Here is a 19,789-nt window from a genome sequence, read left to right as displayed (position 1 = left end):
ATTGCTAAGTGTGATATTTCAGAATTTGTAAAATAAAAATATATTTCTCGTATAGTTTTTTAATGGTATTTATAACTATTAAAAATAATATAAGAAAATTAGATGGAACGAGATAAAATATTCTTCTTTGGAATGATCCACTTTCTTTTAAGAGATTTTTCTCATCTTTGTGATGTTTTTAATTATATTTATGTTGACACTTGAAATACTTTCTTTATTAATAGTGTTTTTCACTTAGCCCTCGTCATAAAAATCAAAGATATTCATTTATTCACCAAGTTCAATAATAATAGTATTTTGAAGGTGGCATGGAGTCTTAATGAAAATTTCTTTTGCTTAGTTATCCATCTTCTTGCATTGCTACGTTCACTATTGCTTTATTGGAAAATGTTTTGAAAGACTTGTATAGTTTTACTATTTCTAGTGTTTCTCTTCGACACTTATCTTTCATATTTTTTTAAGAATAGGAATAACTCAAAAAATGGCAATTGCTCTTATCAACCTATTATCCTATAGTTCAAGATTTTATCTCTTTTGAATGATAATTTATCTATTCCAATCCCCAACGATAATTCCTCCCATCTTACTTTCGGAAGGGGTTTCAATAGTATGGAGTTGTCTCTCTTTTTTTGTTTCAATAAACTTTTCTAATCTGAATTCCTTTTCGTGTTCTTATTTTTATTTTATGAAATGGAAATATATTTTATTACTAATAATAGTTAAATCCATCTTGCTAATAGCCCTCTCCAAGATGAAAGATGATGGGCGATTCTCGACGAAGGAAGGAATGAAATCTTTCCAACTTTGTGATTAAATTAGACTCCCTACAACTCATCCAAATACTCAAATACTCTTTCTCTATTCATTGATTTGTTCATAATCTATATGGTAATATTCTAACTCTTGTTAAAGATGTCAATATTTTCTTGTGAATTAGGGGGAACTTTAATGCATATATCTTAATTAATTAAATATAAAATCTCCTCATACATATATGTTGTTATTGATGATATATTTTCGTTGGTATTTATTCTAAGATTGAGTTATACACATAAGCAACAAGCCATACAAACTAACAGATGAATGAAGGGTTCATTCCCTTTGCTAAAAAATTTAGGTATAATATATCATTCGATAGGAAGAAGAAATTATCTTAATATAATTTCCATCATAAAAGGCAATATAAGGATGATTCATTTATTTATTTTAGTTACAATATGTTTGCTATCACAAAATTTTTGTTCCATATTGCCAACATACACTCGAATATTGTTGGTCCTTTTTTTTCTTTTCTTTTTTTTTCTTTTTCGAAGTTTTATTGGAAAAAAGTTTATACTAATGGATTTTCACCCGATGATGTCTCTCTATTTATTTTTAATTTAAAATATTTTTTTATAAATAATAAAAACACTTAGGAATCAAACATAATGATTTTTGAACCATTTGAAATTAAATCGATTTTAAACTAATTTAATTAAACCTCATTTCTCTTCTCCTCCTTTCTCTCTCCACCTCATCTTGTTCTCCTGCACCTCCCTCTCTTTCACTTCCATCTCCTCCTCACTCTTTGCCTCTACCACCTCCCTTCGCGACTTCTTCTTTCTTCTCTGACTCCTCCTCCAGTCTCCTCCTCCTTCTCCCCTCTCCGTCTCATCATCCTGACATGTTCGGCAATATAAGAAGAGTAACTTTCCATGGGTTGACTAATCAATGCAAGCAAAGTCAACGCAAGCCATCTTGCGTTGACGTCGAATGAAGTGAACGTAGGTAGTCACAGTGATGCTGCTCTTACTCGGACTCTTCTTATCAGAAAAGCTGCCGAACTGTCTTCTCACATCGTCCTGTCAATTGGAGTTATCCACTTCGCACATAGGAAGAACCCACAGATCTGAGCCGAGCTACAGGAAGTGATTCTAACGAGGCCGAACCCTCTGTTTCGAGAAATAGTGTTTCCAGTTTCTCCATCGAGGAAGATCCAATGCCATGTAAAGAAATCTAACATAAAGCTGCCATATAAGCCTCGGAGAAATTTTATCGAGTATCCCAACATGAGGATCCAACTGTCACATCTCGTGTTAACGATTAACTGTGAGAATTCTGATCATCTTTCTTTGGTTCTTCTTACAGGCAGCTATTCACTGATCTCCCTACTCGGACACATGCATTGAACAGTAATCAGGCTTTTGTTTCATCTGAGAAGCAGGGAAACCTCTCGTGTTCGACTAAATGCCTCGAGTCATTGAGTAAACCAGATTACTGTTCCTTCAACACATAAAACAGTTCCTTAACTTGGCAAAGGTGGAAGATCACACAGCAGAGTATTAGATACATATAACAATTAGGGCAAAGTAACATGAACTGGAGGCTAAACTCCAACACTACACTCTTAATGAAGCTACTAAACAACATACGAAGAAGTTGCGTCTGCACAAGCGTCGATGTCCAACACAACCATTGAAGAGAGGAAAGCAATTAGTTTGGAAGGATGTCGTCGAAGCTCCAAAGCATTTCCATTCCTGAAGAGACCGGTGGATCGCACGCCTCAATCCCAATATTCCCTGTCACAACCTCATCTGTTGCCACCGGCGCCGCAGCTGCGGCTCCGCCCTCCATGTATGGTATACCGAAGAAGTTCATGGACGACTCGTAAGCCATCAGCTCCTCCGAGAGCCTCCTCACCTCGCCGTCGCCATCGCCTTCCGGCTTGGGTTCGATGAGAGCGACGGAGACTTGCGTGGGCTCCACCTCGTTGGGGAAGTTGACCTTGGCCTTCCTGCCACGGATGCGGCGGGCGGCGCGGTCGTAGGCGCGGGCGGCTTCCTCGGCGGTGGTGAAGGTGCCGAGCCAGACACGGACGCCCTTCGCCGGGTCGCGGATCTCCGCCGCCCACTTCCCCCACGGCCGCCGCCGTATCCCCCTGTACAGGTTCTTCCGCTCCCGCTTCCGAGGCGCTGCTGTGGTACAAGAAGCAGCAGCATAAGAAGCCATCAAGGCGCCACCTTTGGACCAAAAGCAAGGAGATATATAGATCGATCGAGAGAGAGAGAGAGGAGTTACCTTTATCCTGAAAGGACTCGGGCCAGAGGTCTGAGGCGGAGAGGAGGTGGTCGGGGCGGCGGCGGCGGGTGTGGTTGCGCGGGGGGATGAAGTCGGAGATGATGGCGCCGCCACACATCTTTGCTTTGCTGCTATGCTGCTGCTTCTGAGATCGGAAGATGGATACCACTCGTAGTAATGAAGAGAAGCGGAGAAGGCAAATCGTGGGGTCTTTACGGGTTGAGGGGTTGGTTATATATACTACTCACGCATGAAGAAGAAGATGAAGAAGCGCGTGGGTTGGACCGGATTCTCTCTCCTTCCCAGGATGTTGATGACAGCGTCGAGCACACTTGTCGAGGCAACCGACGCAGGCCGGGCATTGCTTACCACGGCACACACTGGATTTCTGCCGCTGTTTAGCGAGATGTCTCCTCCTCCCACGTTCCGAGCGCTTGCACCAACACCCCGTAGCCGGACCGTTGACCATAACTTGTTGACCAACATATTTTGTTGACCGGACATGTGACCGCACGAAAGCCTACGGGAGTGATGCATGCAACGTGAACACCGTAATGTATGTTGCACAACGGTGTGCAAAAAATCAACGAAAGAATGAAATCTTACATCATGGAAAGAGTATGAAATTGGTCCATTCTTGGATATTGAGTGGCCTTGGTCATAAAAAGAAAATTGAAGAGGTCTTTTTTATTTTTGTAGGTGAGGTTAGCATCTCATGTACCTCAATCAAAGTCCTGATATATCGGATGTGAGGCTAATTGGACCATCATATATTCATATGATAATTGTAATGATTTTTAACTGATGAGGACGATCCAAATCGTCTGTCTAAGATGATGGATGATTAGAACCGATTTGGTTTGCTTCATTTTGTGAAATAAAGGTGGATTTTAAATAAATTGAAATATGTGGGAGAAATCCTATTATAGCATCAAGCTCATAGTGGCCAGTGGTGAGGAAAGATTTTGACTCTAAATGGTTAAATAAATATTATATTTTCGTATGATATTTTCGTTGACTATGACACCACCGAGTTGGTATCTATCTTTTTAGTATTCTAATTTTTATATTTAAAAATTATATTAAAATTTTTATAATTATTAAAATAAAATATTTAATTAGATTTATCCTAATAAATTTTTCCAACGAATTACTATCAAAACAAAAATTGCATGAATAACATAAAACCATTAGATAAAAAAATAATTTTTAGCATCTCAATCCATAAACTAAAAAACTTTACATTAAAATTACTAGTTATGAAAATAAAATATTTAACCTTATTTACTTTAATGTTATCAACTTTATCGAAGATATGAAAATGATAAATGATAAACAAACAATTAACACATGCATAAATAATATGAAAATGATAGAAAAAATTAATTTTATGGTGACAGATGATGACATGACAACAATGCAGTAGTTGTCCTTGTTGATATTGATACAAACATCAACAATGAAGAGAAAGACACGGTGAGACATCTATCGATTGATCTTAAAACCCTAACTAAAATGACAATTCCCAATTTGAAGGTTAACCACAATGCATATGCCTCTCACTCTACCTCATTTTCTTTTTCATCATCAATGTTCAAATCAACATAAAATGACAATTCCCAATTTGAAGGTTAACCACAATGCATATGCCTCTCACTCTACCTCATTTTCTTTTTCATCATCAATGTTCAAATCAACATTGATAAGACAGACTATTATGTCGTTATCACCGAGCACCACCACAAGCGCTATCACTATTAAAATTATATGTTTGTTCATCATTTTCATATCATTCATGCACATGTTATCACACACTATAACTTCTATCGATAAATTTTCATATCATTAATGCACATGTTATCACACACTCTAACTTCCATCGATAAAATCGACAACGTTAGGGTATATAACGTTAAATGTTTTACTTTTATAACTATAAAAATTTTAATATAAATTTTTTAAATCTGAATATCACTAAAAAGATATTACAAAAATAATATATAATTAGCTCATTACAACCGTTAAAATTATCTTTTTATCATTATTTTTGTACCATTCAAACAATCGATAAGATCGACGACATTAGAATAAATAAAATTAAATATTTCACTACCATAACTATATACATTTTAATATAAATTTTTTAAATCTAAAAATTGAAATGCTAAAAGATTTAACTACCAAAGGTAAAATTAACTTGCCGATAACATACAAATTATTCCTTTTATCTTTTTTATTCTTTTGATGGATCTCAACGATCTTTTTAGCAAAACGTGAATCTCTTTTTTTTTCTAACTCCAAAGAGAAAAAAATATTATAGCCTAATCACAAAACAATTCCATCAAGACATGATAGTTTACAGAGCACTGTTACCATTATCATAAAATCTAACAATTCAAGGACAAGTGTGCCAGTAAGAAGAACAAGACCATCCAAACATGTAACAGGCATCAGTAATTTAGGAATTAATATCACCAGATTCAAAGAGGTAATCATAAATTCATATGATCTGAGGATAATGTTTTGGATAGTCATTAGGCAAAGTGACTTTAATTGGTAATTGAAAACACTAAAATACAAATCATTAAGTAGATAAACTCGGATAAGATTGCATACGTGAATCCTCCCAGATGAAGTGTTGGCAGAAGCCTCATGAACCAAGCAACCTAATTCAGAAATAGGAAAGTCTGCTTAAGATGAAATGCAAATACACAGAAGCAAAATTCATAATCACTAAACAAAATTGGATCTTAATCCACATTTCAGAAAGAACAAATGATCATTCTAGCAAAGCATGAAACAAGAATCGTGTTTCACTGAAAGCAAGAGAAGCAATGAATCCTCAGAATCATAAAGAATTAGTGAACATAATAATATACCAGCCATGATTCCTCTCAACAGGTGAACTTGTAGAAGTGGTCAAGGTAAGATGACAATTAACAGTTTCTTATTTCTCATGAACAAAAGTAATATAGCTGTTCAAAACGGTGCAAGACATTTACTATATCCTGACAAGTTTTGTCATAAACTATTATGCAGAAGCATAGATGTAAACCATTTCTAAAGGCACGACAAGACAAGCCAAGAAAGCTGGTAACGAGTAAAAAACGAATGCTTCAAAGGGGGAAAGAACTTGATAGCTATGGTACAAGAAGGAACAGTGTACAATACCCCTATCAAACTTCTACATATATTTCGGTACAGGAACTCAAAATAATGATCTGTAACTGCATTCCTGATGACCACTCTATGTAACCATCCTACATATATAACCATCAGTAATTGACATTTCCGAACAGATGAACAAGTTTATTTCTCACTCGCCCCTCTTTCTTGTACGGAAGACAAATCTCATGAACCATAACATTAACAGGTCTGTAACTGCATTCTTGATGACCACTTTTGTGAATCTATTAAAATGGTCTTTACATATTTCTTCTACATAAGACATCTCATTAATCAATAATATTGACAGGTCTCATAGTCAAATCTTCCCCAATTTGCAACAAATAGTGTGCCTCTCTGATTCTTTGTTTTGCAACCCATAATATACACGGCAAGGATACAAGAGCTAAGGTGCTTACTTGCCAAGGAAAGGAAATGAAAGGAAGTACGTAAAGTCTCTAAAATACCAAGGTTAGCCAAATGAAATCAAGAATACAAATAGCATCACATCTCCATTCCATCTCACTAGACGAAAGCGTAAAAGCAAAATTACGAGACAATGGTTATACATCTAGAATTCTGAGGGGAACCACAGTAGTGTCATTCACTCTACTGCCTTGGTATGTGGAACTTCCAAAATGTTTTAAGTTGTCAAAAAGCTAGCAATTTGTTCTGAGAGAAGAAATTAGAACATCTAGTTATATAGCCCTTCTACATGTTAATTTAGAACTGATATATCAGATGACCGTTTTGGATAAACAATTTTACGAACACAGTCCAACAAACCTCTATGACCTTTTCTTGGTGGACCATTCTATTATTCTTGCTTGCCACTGACGCATCCTTGTGGAATTTCAGACCGCTGATGAAGGCCGGACTGACCCTGATTCTGCCCCGAAGTGCCTCTCATCATTGGTTCCCTTCTTTCGACTTGCATTGTTTCTCGTCGTCTATCATACCGTGGTCTCGGCCTGGTTCTGGTCTGCTGCCTCTCGGTGAATCTAAATTGGGGTCTATGTATGACCTTGCCATCGACAAACAGATCCCCTGTAGGATTCCAAAGTAAAAAAGAAAACAAAGGTATTCATCAGCAAAGCAATTAGCAAGAAAGTAACCAACTGCATCAGTTAACTTAGTGGAAATCATTGGATACCAAATATAATTACCAAAAGCAACAAAACAAAAGACATGGAGCTATATATTTATAAGTACCAACTTTTAGAAAGGAACACTACCAACCTCCATAGTCCTTGTTGGGCACATCTAAATAAGAATCAGGCAGTACCCACAGCACTCCAGGCAATCCTGTCCAAAATCAAATCCCGACCAACTTTTAGCAAGAAGCAGCAAAAACCCTAATCCTTTCTCCCAAGAATTGCATCCATAAACTAAAACATGGAAGTTAATCAAGGCGATACCTTTAACTTTGTAAGAGAGCTCCTCGGAGATCAAAGCCCCAAATCCGGTATAGGTTGTGGTGGAAACAGAGTAGATTCTCGTCTTTGCTTCCTCCTCACTGAAATCAACGCAGCACCATGATTAGACCGAAAATTCAAAGCTCTAAGCCACGTATGCCCATGTCGCCACGAGTGAGAATCGGGTCACTTACGAACCGACGACGGCCGCGAGAGTCTTGACGTATGCTCCGATCATCTCGTCTTCGGACGGCTTAGAGCCCTCCGGGAACTCCATGACGATGAGCCAGTGCTCGTAGTCGCAGCCGTCGAGGAGGATGGTCTCCTTTGGCGGGCGGTTGCTCCAGTTCGGGGACGGGTCGTTGAGCGGGGAGTATCCGGAGCCGGAAGTCGTCTTGTAACGGGCCACGAAGCGCCACGGCAGCGCGGGGGCAGCCGGGTGGGCAACATCGATGGCGGTGGCCGTGAGGCGAGCAAGGGGACAGCGGTCGCGAGAGAGCGGCGACCGAGGAAGGAGTCGGGAGAGGAGATGGGAGGCCCTCCGCTGGGCGACAGCCGCCATGACCGCGACGGGGTTTCTCTTAGGGTTATGGAGGCGGAGGTGTGGCTGACGAGGGTTTTTGTAGTCAATATTATACGAACCCTTATTTAAATCTCTCTCTAAAAAAAAAGAAAAAAAAGGCTAAGAAATCAAAAAATAACTTTTAAGTTGTAAAATATAAAAATAAATACACTTTGATAAAGTTTAATATTATAAATATTGAATTTTAATTTTCAAATAGATAGAGGAATATTATCTCATTGGTATCATCTTGATATCGTTTTGATCTATTTTAGATTTAAATAGGTGCGATGTTGTATCTAATTTGTAGGTTTAAACAATTATTAAGATTAAAATTTTTAAATTTAAAATAATTATGTAAATTATGATGTATTCATCTCATAATTTTTTTTATATAGTTTAGTTTAGGTGTATAAGACATTGGGTTCAAATCTCACCCTTATCACTTATCCTTTAAAGATTATAAGATAATCTTTAAAAATAATATTTTATTTAATGTATTTGTATTTGATGATCGTTATAACAAGTATAATATAAAATTATCTCCCCATTTATTAATATAAGATCTATTGCATAGAATTTACCGCGTCATTAGCCATCTCTCAACTCTCTAAAACACTTCACATAGTCCTCTACTAACTCAGGCAGTTCGGATCTCACATCTCAATAGCTGTCGGTTCCAATTCGACTTGTCAACACATCGGATGAGATCGACCCGATCCGTTTTGGGCTCCGACCGAGTCTGAGCGACCCATTTTTTTTGGAGATAGCAGAGCGCAAGTTAATGCCACCATTAATGTATGAGCACCAAAGATTGCAACGGAGCATTTTATTAGAACTTGCAAAGCAGAAGGAAATGGATTCAAGCAGAATGATGTGTTACACTGAGGCAGACAAAAACTTCCGCCTGCTTTGGGTTGTTAGACACCTTTTAGAGTAGCAACGTATTGTTCTAATGCGTACGTTCATGACTGCCGGAAGACGTCGTGTAAACCATGCAAGCTTAGTCCAACCCTAAACTGAAAGGCACAGAGGTGGATCCCAACCACTGGTCGCCTTGGACGAAGGCAGCCGCCGTGAAGTTGCTCGCCTCCGCCGCGTCGCCGATCACCCTGAACCCCGGCCAAGCCACCCTGCTGCTGGTGTTCGACCCCGGCCCTCGGTTCATGTACTCGCCGTAGTAGAGGGTGCTCAGCGCGAAGCTGCCATTCCACTCCAGCCACCCCGCCGGGGAGATCAAGCTGTCGAGGTACGACTGCATGAACACCGTCCGCGAGTACTCCTTCCACGGCCGGCCGAGGTAAGTGGAGAAGTTGGCCTGCACCGGGATGAGGTCCGCCGCCGCCGCCACCTTGCACCGCTGGATGGAGATGCCGGTGTTCTGGTTCGGGTCTTCCCGCCCCTGAGCCGTGAAGATGTTCTGCTGGTTCGGCAAAGGCTTCCGGGCGTAGAGGTTGCAGTTCTGGAGCACCACCGCCGCGTTGCCGAAGATGAAGTCGACGGTGCCGTAGACATTGCACTCTCGGTAGAACTGGCGTAGGGAGTGGACGTAGAGGGTGTCTTGGTAGCCCACGAAGCTGCACCTGTAGAAGGCGGACAGGTCGGCGCCGACCCTGAGAGCCACGGCCTGGTGCTTGCTGGGGCCTGCTGCGTTCTCTATGGTGATGTCTCGCATGAGAAATCCATCGCCAACCACAGCTGAAAAGGATGACACATCCTTGTCAACCAACTGTTTGTGGTAATGCTGCTTTAGCCAGTCACGTATATAAATCAAATAGAGTAGATGTTGATAAGAGATACAATGAGGTTGGTGAGGGCCGGGCAAGTGCTCACCTGTATGGAATCCAATTCTTCGCAATAATACAAGCAGTATCCAAGGCCACAGCTCACATATTGCTTGAATCAATCATTGCTCTCAAAAGCTGAACACAGCATTGCAAAGGCTAAAAGTCTTCCGTGAGTGACGAAAGAAGTCAAGGGCACAAATAATAGCTTAAGCTGTGGCTCACTATTCTAATTCTTACCATTAAAACACTAATCTCTAGTCAATTTTTAATTGTTTACTTTGCACACATCAATATTTTTTTATATCTTTTCTTTGAATGTGTTGGTAAATCCACTCTTTTGTTTCTTAGTAATGTAAAATTATATCTCTAGTCCATGTCTCTTTCTGTTGTCACTATGATTCATCCTCATTCATATCAAAATATAATTTGGCATGGATTACTTAAACTCATTTGAGCAACCTAACATAGATTCAAATATTTATCACCCTATAGATTAATCTGGACTAATTAAAAATTATATTTTTATAATCTCCATAATTCTGAGAATGAAACAACTAATTATATTTATCATAATATCATCAATTCTATTAATGAAAAACAGAACATGTGACACAACATGTTGGATCGACATAAAAATAATAGATAAAAAAATAATTTTAATATTTTTTTATTTCTAACGAGTTTATTGACAAAAAGATAATTTTAATATTTTTATATAAAAATAAAATAAATATTAAAATTATTTTTTTATTTATCACTTTCACATCAATTCAACACAATATATATAGTAATCCCAATATAACTTTTTAAAATAAAAATTGATGATACTAATAGGTATATGGGGTAATATATAATTAACCAGATAAATCTCTAATTCATCTATCCCGAATCTTAAGCACATAAATATTTTCCACCATGCATTACCATAATTGTTCGAGGATGTAAATGACACCTCCAACACTATTATTATTTTCAGATAGGTTCTGTGAACTAGCATTCAATTATGCCTAACCAACACCATTATTGAAGTGTACAGTGGCATCTTCCCTATCACCGACCTGCCCATGGCAGCACCGGCTTTTCTTGACCAGAGCGAAGACCCTACTTGAACTGGAAAACACGGATGAAGAACACAGCCATGGCTTTGCTGCTCCCACTCTCAAATGCTTGCCATTATATTGCAGTTTCTGCCATGGATTTGGACCGCAAAGAAGGTCGAAATGACGATGATGATGATGATAGCGAAGTAGGAAGAGTTTGTGGCTCACAGGCATGCATAAGCGGAGGAGCGGACAGGGTCACAGGTGTAGAAGGACATCTAGCAAGAACATACCAAAGAAGTACTAGCTAGTGATCTGACCTGGATTACCTACTCCCCCTCTTTAGTCTGTCCTACATACTGTTTCTTCTGTGCAACCCACGCACTGTCATCTAAGCACTCTGAATCACCCACTGTCAATTTCACGTGCAGTCCACCAGTGAATGTTGGAACTTTGATGATGGCAAGACGTCATTGGTCTCTTCGTTATCTATTTGATTACTTACTACGATGAAACCGTAGGAAATCATGGAGGAAGGAGAAGAGGAGAAGAAGAAGATGATGATGAAGGAAGGTGGCTTATACGATAGAACTGTAAGAAATCATGGAGGAAGGAGAAGAGAAGAAGATGAAGGAAGGTGGCTTACCGACTGTGGCAGACCTGAAGGTGGTCCATCCGTCCACCACACTCCTGCTAGCCTTCACCACCGTCTTTCCGATGCCGTCGCCGATCAACAGCAGGTTCGTCTTGCTCTTCCCCACCTCCACGTTCTCGAAGTACGCCCCCGCCTTCACGTAGATCACGAACCTCGTGTCCGTGTTATTCGGCGCGGCCGCCACCGCGTCGCTTATCGTCGTGAAGTTGCCGCTCCCGTCCTTGGCCACTTCCAGGTCCGGGATCGTGGCGTTGGTCGGTGCCTGCAGCAGCTTCCGGTCCTTCGCAGACACCCAAGCCGGGAACCCCTCCGACACCTCCCCGTACCCCTCCAGCGCCCCGCGCCGGGGCCGCGACGCCCGCCGCCGCCGGATCCTCTTTACCATAGCGAGGGAGTTGCTGACGAGGTGGGACACGTGGTAGAGCCGCCGCTCGATGGCAGGGCGATAGCCACCGCCGCGTCCCACGTAGGCGAAGCCGTCGAGGCAGGTGTACTGGTTGGTGATGGCGGCGGAGAGTACCGTCTGGACGTCGTCGACGTGGGCGGCGGGGTCGGCGGCAAGGGCCGCGGAGGCGGCGCCCAGCTCGTCGAGGGTCTGCGAGAAGAGGTCGAGGCAGTCGGTGACGGCGAGGCGCTGGCGGGGGTCTAGGTAGCCGCGGCGGTGGAGGAAGTTGGTACAGTTCTTGGCGGCGTTACGGACAGCAGCGGCGGTGGTGTTGACGGAGGCGCAGATGACCTCGGGGAGGGACTTGGCATGCAAGTCCGGGATGGTAGAGAGGGTGGAGACGCAGAGGTCCGGGTACGGGGTGCCGTCGCAGTGGTCTGCGGCGGCGGTGGCTTGGAGGCGAGAATGTACATGGAGCTGGTGGTGGTGAGCCACTGGTTTCGGCACAGTGGGCAACGCTAGTAGCAGCAAGAAGAGTGAAGCGAAGAGGATGCATGAGAGGAGGAGTTTGTTTCTTCCTCTGCTGCTACTACTAAGTGTTGACACGGAGGTCATCTTTAGAATGGGGAATGGCGACTGTGGCTCGAGCAGAGAAGAGAAGAGAAGCCAAGCGTGGAAAGCGAAGGGGGTGTAAGCTTTTATGTATGGTAGATGGAGATCTCATCTCACTCACTTGTGGTTGGTGGTTGAAGTAAAGAAAGGAGAGAGAGAGAGAGAGAGAGAGAGAGAGAGAGAGGAGAAAGGGAAGAATCACGTGAATTGATTGATTGCATGTTGAAGACAAAAGAAAGAAAAGGACGGCAAAAATGCAAGATAAGTATAATAATGAACCGACATATTTTAGCCTACCAGTGTTGACCTGTTTGCTAACTTTTACTCTAATTTTTTTTATCCCATATACAGTAAAATGGAAATCAGACCGGAGGCAGAAAATAGAGATTAAATGTATAACACAAGCCAAATAAAATGATGAATATAATATTACATAAATTTTAATTAGATATCGATGAAATAGAGATGAATATATAGATATAAGATCCCAACCCACAACATGTTCTGATGTTATCTTAAAATTTTTAGTACTCGAATTCATGCATAAATTTAAGCTTATGAGATTATTGATCATTCAAATAAAATCTATACTGAGCCTTTAGATGCAATTATATTGATAAAAAAAATAAAATAATTTATTTTCAAATCTTACATAAGAAAGTATCATGCTAGCAAAAAAGTGTTGATAATATAAATTATATTTACCATAAATTATAATTATTCGGAGAGTTGTAGATGTAATTAAAAACAGTACTTGCCCAAGAAAGCATAAATCTTAGAAAGATGCCACTAATTATACAATTTAGATTGGATCTCCTAATTCGATGTAAAATAGGACTTAATCCACCAGCTAAGTCAGACTCGGTTTTGTTCGATCCAATTGATTTGTCGAGCCGAATGAATTAGAAGAATATGTGTTCAGTTATAAAATATTATTTCTCCTTATGGATACGAAGGAAGAAGGAAAAGAAAATAAAGGATGCGATGAAAGAGGGAGAGAAGAAGAAGAAATAATAAGGTAACGAAAAATAAAAGACCGATCTTAATTATTGATGAAAAGGCCATGAACGATAAAGATATAAAACGACATGAAACAATTCCTTCGTATATTAATTTTGTGAGGATGAGTAGAAGCTCATATTAACATAAAATAAAATAAAAGTGCCAGTCAAACAGTTCCACTTTGGTTTGGTTGTGTATCAATATAATTTGTGTTTGAACTTCATAATTCTTTTTTTTTAGATGACACACCATTGGATTTTTTGTTTTTGTAAAATTAGATCTTTTTTATGATATTTTAAATTTATATGATATTCAAAATGATCAAGTTTATATTTGTGATATTTGAAACATTTAAAATTTGATTTGTAAGCAGAGTTTGATTTATAATTGATGGAATAGTGGTGGTCATGATTTCTCCCTAGTTTACAAGGTGCAGCTCTGATTTGTGGTGCATTTTTGTGTTTCATGCTCCTTTTCTATGACTATATACGAAGAGTAGGAAGATAATGATTGCATTTCTTATAGTATGAAGGTTTATAAGGAGAAGTAACTACTTAGCATTTCCTCATATAATACAAAAAGAAAAAAAAAAGAATTGCATGGACTTAATTTGGTAGTATATTCTTGAGGATAAGGTAGGTTTTTGGTGATTTCATATCTTCCTAATTGACTATGATGATAATAACTACATAACATATTTTTTGAGTTGGGTTGTGTCTTGAAGACTCTAGAGAGAAGAAAGTGTCGCCACTACAAATCAAATAAAGAAAAGAGAGATAAGATGAACACAATGTAAACAACTTAATTAATCTTGTAGCTAAGATGGATGATGTGATCAGACTTTCTTTGCTAAATGTCATGTGTGAGCCACCATAGCTAGTAGCATATTTAAGAAGTTGATGATTAATACCATGTATTCATTTAATCCCATGGTATTAGCAATTATAAAAATCTTTGTCTCGTTCTTCTTGCTTGTGTGGTTTATTTTTTTATTTTTGCTTAAATTAGTTTGCATGAGTTTTAAATTATATTTACACTAATTCAACCCTTTTTAGTGTCATTAGTTGGAAAATATTAACATGTAATCAAATCTCCAATTTACACATGATTTTTTAATAAAATATAGAAAGTAACTATTCAATATTTGAAGTAGAATAATATTATTTTTGTTAATAAATTAAATAAAAAATAAATATTATTAAATAGAAAAAATAAAAAATCTTTATATAGAGGACTCACATTCGGAATCTTCTCTTCGTTCCACATCAAGCTAAGCCTAACAACACAACAAATAAGGAGTTACATATTGCTTAGGGGAAAGAAGGTTCCTTAACTTTCTTGAAAAATAATTTTTTTGTTCTTTTAAATATTTAAAATTTTATTTTTAGATTAAAATATATTATATAAAATTCTAAAATAATTTTTATTCCTTTAAATATCAAAATTTTATTGTTAGATTAAAACATAATACATGAGTTTTCTAAAATATTCTTTTATATAGGTTTAAAATTTTATTTTATGATTAAAACATATAAAAACTCTTCATGCCATATGTAATTTTAAAATTTATATTATTTGATATTAAAGATGCTTGAAAAAAATATTTTAATGTATTATTTTATTCTAATATAGATATGATCAATATGAGATAATATTGTTTCCCTACCAAGGGCATGTATGATAATTTCCTCCATCCGTTGTTGAGAGGAATATGTTACCACTTTGGTAGATAAGAGACACTACTCCATCAGTTATGAGAGAATATAAACTTATTTTGTAATATAAAACCTCTCCATTCATTGTTTTGGGGAGGATGCTCATTTGGGTATTTGATAGCTCATTCAGGTATTTGATATACGTTAGTGGGATAATTAATGTTTAGTCATATATTCAATTTCATATTTGACTTATATGGGTTCCTACTCAATGTTGCTAAAAATTTTTATTTTTGATTTTTAAAGTAGTCTCTCAATAACACTATTCCAGGTTCTAATAGAAAGCATATCTTTCTTTGCCGTTTGATATACCTTTCAAGTCTATGGCTACTTTTGACTTTTAATTTTATAAATAAATAAATTATAATAAATATTTATAAATTATGTATATTAATAAAGTAATATTTATTTATTTGGCTTTGTACTTATGGAAAGATATTATGATTATAAAAAAATCTAGGATAGTGATATCTTTTTATGATTTTAAAGTATGGTTTAGGGCCAATAAGTGTTTGGGTCATTTGATTGATTTTGGTATTATCTTTCACCTAAGTAATAGAGCAAATTCAATCTTTACATACACTTGTCATTGATTATGTGCTAGCTTCCAGATATCATAGAATACACCTTGTACTCCAACACTTGCTAATGCTCCAAATGATATACACGGAGTTCTCAATGCTATTTAAAGTTATTTTAGCATCAGGAGGAGCGAAATGGAGCTCCACAGAGTGAAAATAATATTTTGAATCACTTTAAAAGATTGGAACCACCTGTTTTTGAGGGCAAACTAGATTCAATCTTTGTTGAACGTTTGGATCCGTCGAGTGAGAAAAATATTTGAAGTTATCGAGAGAAAATCAGAATGTACCTTTTACTTTTTTTATTTTGAAAGGGAAGACAAACATTTGATGAACCTAAAAAAGGAGGATGATGGAGGCGAGAGGCAATGTGGTGATTTGGGAGCAATTTAAAAATGTATTCTATAAGGGTTCTTCCCATATTCAATTCGTTTTGAGAAGTAATAAGATTTTCTTAGCATTAATTAGGGAAGTAGGACTATAATGAAATATGATCATTATTTCACTGAGCTGGCCTAATTCTCAATATATATTACCTTTAATGAACATTAATGGACTCTTTATTTTCATAGGGAACTTCATTCATTAATTAGAAAGTTCATTACTATACTGATTTTACCAACATATGCTGAAGTGCTCAATCGAGCTTTGGTGGGGGAAAAATTAGATAATGAATTACAATAAGTGAAGGATCGAAAGCGATTTTAATGTTGCACCATCTCCGTATGAAGGATCATATTCTCAAAGAAAGATAAGAGTAGATAGTCCAAACACTAACAGACAAGAGTTTCTAGTAATCAAGTAATTATAAGGTATTATTTCTATAGAAACAATGATCATGTTTTTGCCTCATGCCGCATGGGACAACGTGAATGTTTTTTTTGTTAATAACCAAAGTATATGTTAAAGAACTGCCCACAAAAACAATATCAACACCAAGCTTCACACCAAATATATAGATAATAATAGCTATGACCTAGAGGGGAATGCCAAACAAGGATTTATGCTTTCACCCATCAAAATGTTGAAGCCTTGGGATCTATCGTTCAAGGTATAATCACATTCTATGGTATGCTTGCTTGTATGCTTATATATTCTAGTGCTACATATTTTTTGATATCACCTTATTTTATTATATGACTACATAAGAATCCAAAGACAATGAATAATGTGCTAATGGTAGCAATACTAGTTAGAAACTCTCTAATAACTGATTAGATATTTAGAAACTATGTTGTTATTATTGAAAGTCACGATTTGCTAGTATATCTTATCAAACTAGAATTTCAAGACTTTAATACTATCTTGGGTTAAGAGTCTAATATTAAAGGATATCTCTATTATATGAGTTTTTTAAATATTTTTCTAAATATTTACTTGGACTACCACTTGACAAGCAAATTTAATTTATAATTGATCTTCAACTTGACATTGCATTTTTATAAACCCTCTTATAGAATAACATCAATTGAGTTAAGGAGTTAAAAGAAATAGATCCATGAGATTTTGGACAAGAGTCTTATTCAACGCACTATATCACCTTAGGGTGCCTCTATTTATGAAGAAGAAAGATAGATCCATATTACTATATATTGATTATAGACAACTTAACCAAGTAATCATAAAGAATTGATTTGAGTTTCGAGTATCATCAACCAAAGATAAGAGAAGAAGATATACATAAAATTATTTTCAGAATAAGATATAGTTATTACGAATTCTTAGTAATACCTTTCATATTCATGAATCACTAGTTGTCTTCATGGATCTCATAAATTGAGTATTCTATTTTATCTTGATAAATTTATATTTATGTTTATTTATGACATTTTGATCTACTCTAAAAGTATGGTGGAACATAAACATCACCTCAAGATAATTTTATAAACCCTAAGACAAGAGAAACTATATGTCAAATTGAGCAAGTGCAATTTCTTGCTCAATGAAGTTATGTTTCTCGACCATATAATTCTAGGAACTGGTGTATTCGTTGACCCCCAAAAGATTAAAGTTGTGATGAATTAGAAGTGACCTTCTAATGTTTTAGATATTAAAAGCTTCTTGGATTTGACTAGATATTATAGAAGATTTATATAAGACTTTTCAAAAATAACAACACCTTTAACTAAGTTGACACAAAAGAATATAAAGTTCATCTTGGATGATAAGTATAAATGAAATTTTTAGAAATTGAAAGAGAAAATAATAAGTGCTCATATCCTAATGATTCCTTCTGAAGGAGAAAGTTTTATAGTATTCAATGATGCCTCACTTCAAGGACTTAGTTGTGTTGAATCTCAGATTTTGAAATCAATTGGTAAATTATTTGATCAAATTTATATGTTGAGAAAAGTGTATAGGATTAACTACGATAGCAATTAAAGCATGAAGCAAAACGAAGTACCGGAGTCAAGATCAAAATTTTGTTGGGAGTTCGATAGTTTGTCGGAAGTTCTGTCGGAATTGACCGAGAAGTTCAGGATCTTGCCAAAGAAGCTCATCGAAATTCGCTAAGAAGATCATCATAAAGTCTAGGAGCTTGCCAGAAGTCTATCGGAACATTGCCGAGAGATCGTCGAAAGTTCACCGGAAGATCGTCGGAAGAAACCTAGATTAATCGGACTTGATTTGCTTAGTGTATGCCTTAAGAATCGTAGTTAGCACGTAATTAAGGTTAAGTTTGGGAGGTAATCCCACTAACTCGGTTAGGGACTAACTGGGCCCATAATTGGACTGGGTTAGGTTGAATTCAAGGTCCAACCAAGCTGTTGGACCTTGTTTGGTGGTGGCACCGCCAAACTGGGGCAGTGGAACCGCCTAGGGAATGGTCTGTCGGTGGTCTGGGTGATGGTACCACTTAGATTGAGAGGTGGTACCACCGGCAGTTATCACCTGCTAGGCGGTGGTACCGCCATAGCTTAGTATCGGAGACTTTGTCAAGCGGTGATATCGCCAGACTGGGCTTAGAGTGTCAAACGATGGCATCGCCTACCACCGCCAGTACCCCGAAAATCGGGGATGAGATATTTTTTTTGCTTCAATTTTGAAGTTATTGGGGCCTATAAATACCTCACTCTTTTCTGCATGAAAAGGTGACAAAATGCGATCAAAGTGTGAAAAAAAACTTTAAGTGTTGGGGTGTTAAAAGTGTTATAAAAGTGAGAAGAGTCCTCCTCTCTCTCTTTAGCTTTGTAAACATCCAAGAAGATGTGTGTGGCTTGTAAGGATTATCTCTTAAATCCGTGAAAAGGAGAAAGCGCTGTAAATAGGTGGTTAGTCTTTGCCTATTGAAGAAAGACTATTAGTAGATGGTGGTGGCCTCGATGGAGGAGGAATCGGAAGTGGATGTAGGTCACAATGACCGAACTAGTATAAATTTCGGTATATTCATTCCTTACTTCTTAATCTCTTTACTGCATTCAATTTTACTACATTACAAATTATCCAATCCCCTCTTCTCTACTCATTCAAGAAAAACGAAATGGTTTTCATCGGAATCGAATTTTATCGTATGAATATATTTAAATCGACATAAATTTTCTACTGCACTAATTCAACCCCCCCTCTTAGTGTCACTCTTGATTCTAACACATTTGGGATGATAAGTGTAAATGAAATTTTTAGGAATTAAAAGAGAAATTAACCAATGCTCATATCCTAGTGATTCCTTCTGAAGAAGGAGGTTTTATAGTATACAGTGATGCCTCACTTCAAGGACTTGGTTGTGTTCTAATATAAAATGAGAAGATAATTACTTATGTATATAGACAATTAAAGTCTCATGAGAAAAATTATTCTATTTATGACTTAGAG

At 37.4% G+C, this 19,789-nt stretch overlaps 3 protein-coding genes across 5 annotated transcripts; all 3 read right to left on the bottom strand.

Moving 5' to 3' along the window:
• Positions 1 to 2,239: 2,239 nt before the first annotated feature.
• On the bottom strand, positions 2,240 to 3,486 carry LOC135597369 (ethylene-responsive transcription factor ERF071-like). 2 transcript variants are annotated; one of them, XM_065090223.1, is made up of 2 exons: positions 3,058 to 3,486; positions 2,240 to 2,951 (listed from the first exon to the last, which is right to left on the bottom strand). In XM_065090223.1, exons 1-2 carry the CDS (start codon positions 3,173 to 3,175, stop codon positions 2,473 to 2,475), a joined length of 597 nt encoding a protein of 198 aa, XP_064946295.1. In that variant the 5' UTR covers positions 3,176 to 3,486; the 3' UTR covers positions 2,240 to 2,472. The 2 variants fall into 2 exon arrangements, with proteins under 2 accessions (XP_064946295.1, XP_064946294.1); XM_065090222.1 differs by having other exon boundaries at positions 2,240 to 2,954; positions 3,058 to 3,470.
• Positions 3,487 to 5,507: 2,021 nt separating this feature from the next.
• Positions 5,508 to 8,253, bottom strand: LOC103971564 (multiple organellar RNA editing factor 3, mitochondrial). 2 transcript variants are annotated; one of them, XM_009385620.3, is made up of 5 exons: positions 7,832 to 8,253; positions 7,641 to 7,738; positions 7,462 to 7,527; positions 7,009 to 7,269; positions 5,508 to 5,723 (listed from the first exon to the last, which is right to left on the bottom strand). In XM_009385620.3, exons 1-4 carry the CDS (start codon positions 8,197 to 8,199, stop codon positions 7,040 to 7,042), a joined length of 762 nt encoding a protein of 253 aa, XP_009383895.2. In that variant the 5' UTR covers positions 8,200 to 8,253; the 3' UTR covers positions 5,508 to 5,723; positions 7,009 to 7,039. The 2 variants fall into 2 exon arrangements, with proteins under 2 accessions (XP_009383895.2, XP_009383896.2); XM_009385621.3 differs by having other exon boundaries at positions 7,018 to 7,269.
• A 758-nt stretch (positions 8,254 to 9,011) lies between these two features.
• On the bottom strand, positions 9,012 to 12,759 carry LOC103971563 (pectinesterase). Its single transcript, XM_009385618.3, has 2 exons — positions 11,673 to 12,759; positions 9,012 to 9,897 (listed from the first exon to the last, which is right to left on the bottom strand). Exons 1-2 carry the CDS (start codon positions 12,679 to 12,681, stop codon positions 9,203 to 9,205), a joined length of 1,704 nt encoding a protein of 567 aa, XP_009383893.2. The 5' UTR covers positions 12,682 to 12,759; the 3' UTR covers positions 9,012 to 9,202.
• Between the last annotated feature and the right edge of the window lie 7,030 nt (positions 12,760 to 19,789).

This window comes from Musa acuminata, chromosome BXJ1-11 (genome assembly GCF_036884655.1).
Source record: "Musa acuminata AAA Group cultivar baxijiao chromosome BXJ1-11, Cavendish_Baxijiao_AAA, whole genome shotgun sequence".
Lineage (NCBI taxonomy): Eukaryota > Viridiplantae > Streptophyta > Magnoliopsida > Zingiberales > Musaceae > Musa > Musa acuminata.
This window is presented reverse-complemented; position numbering and strand designations above follow the sequence as displayed.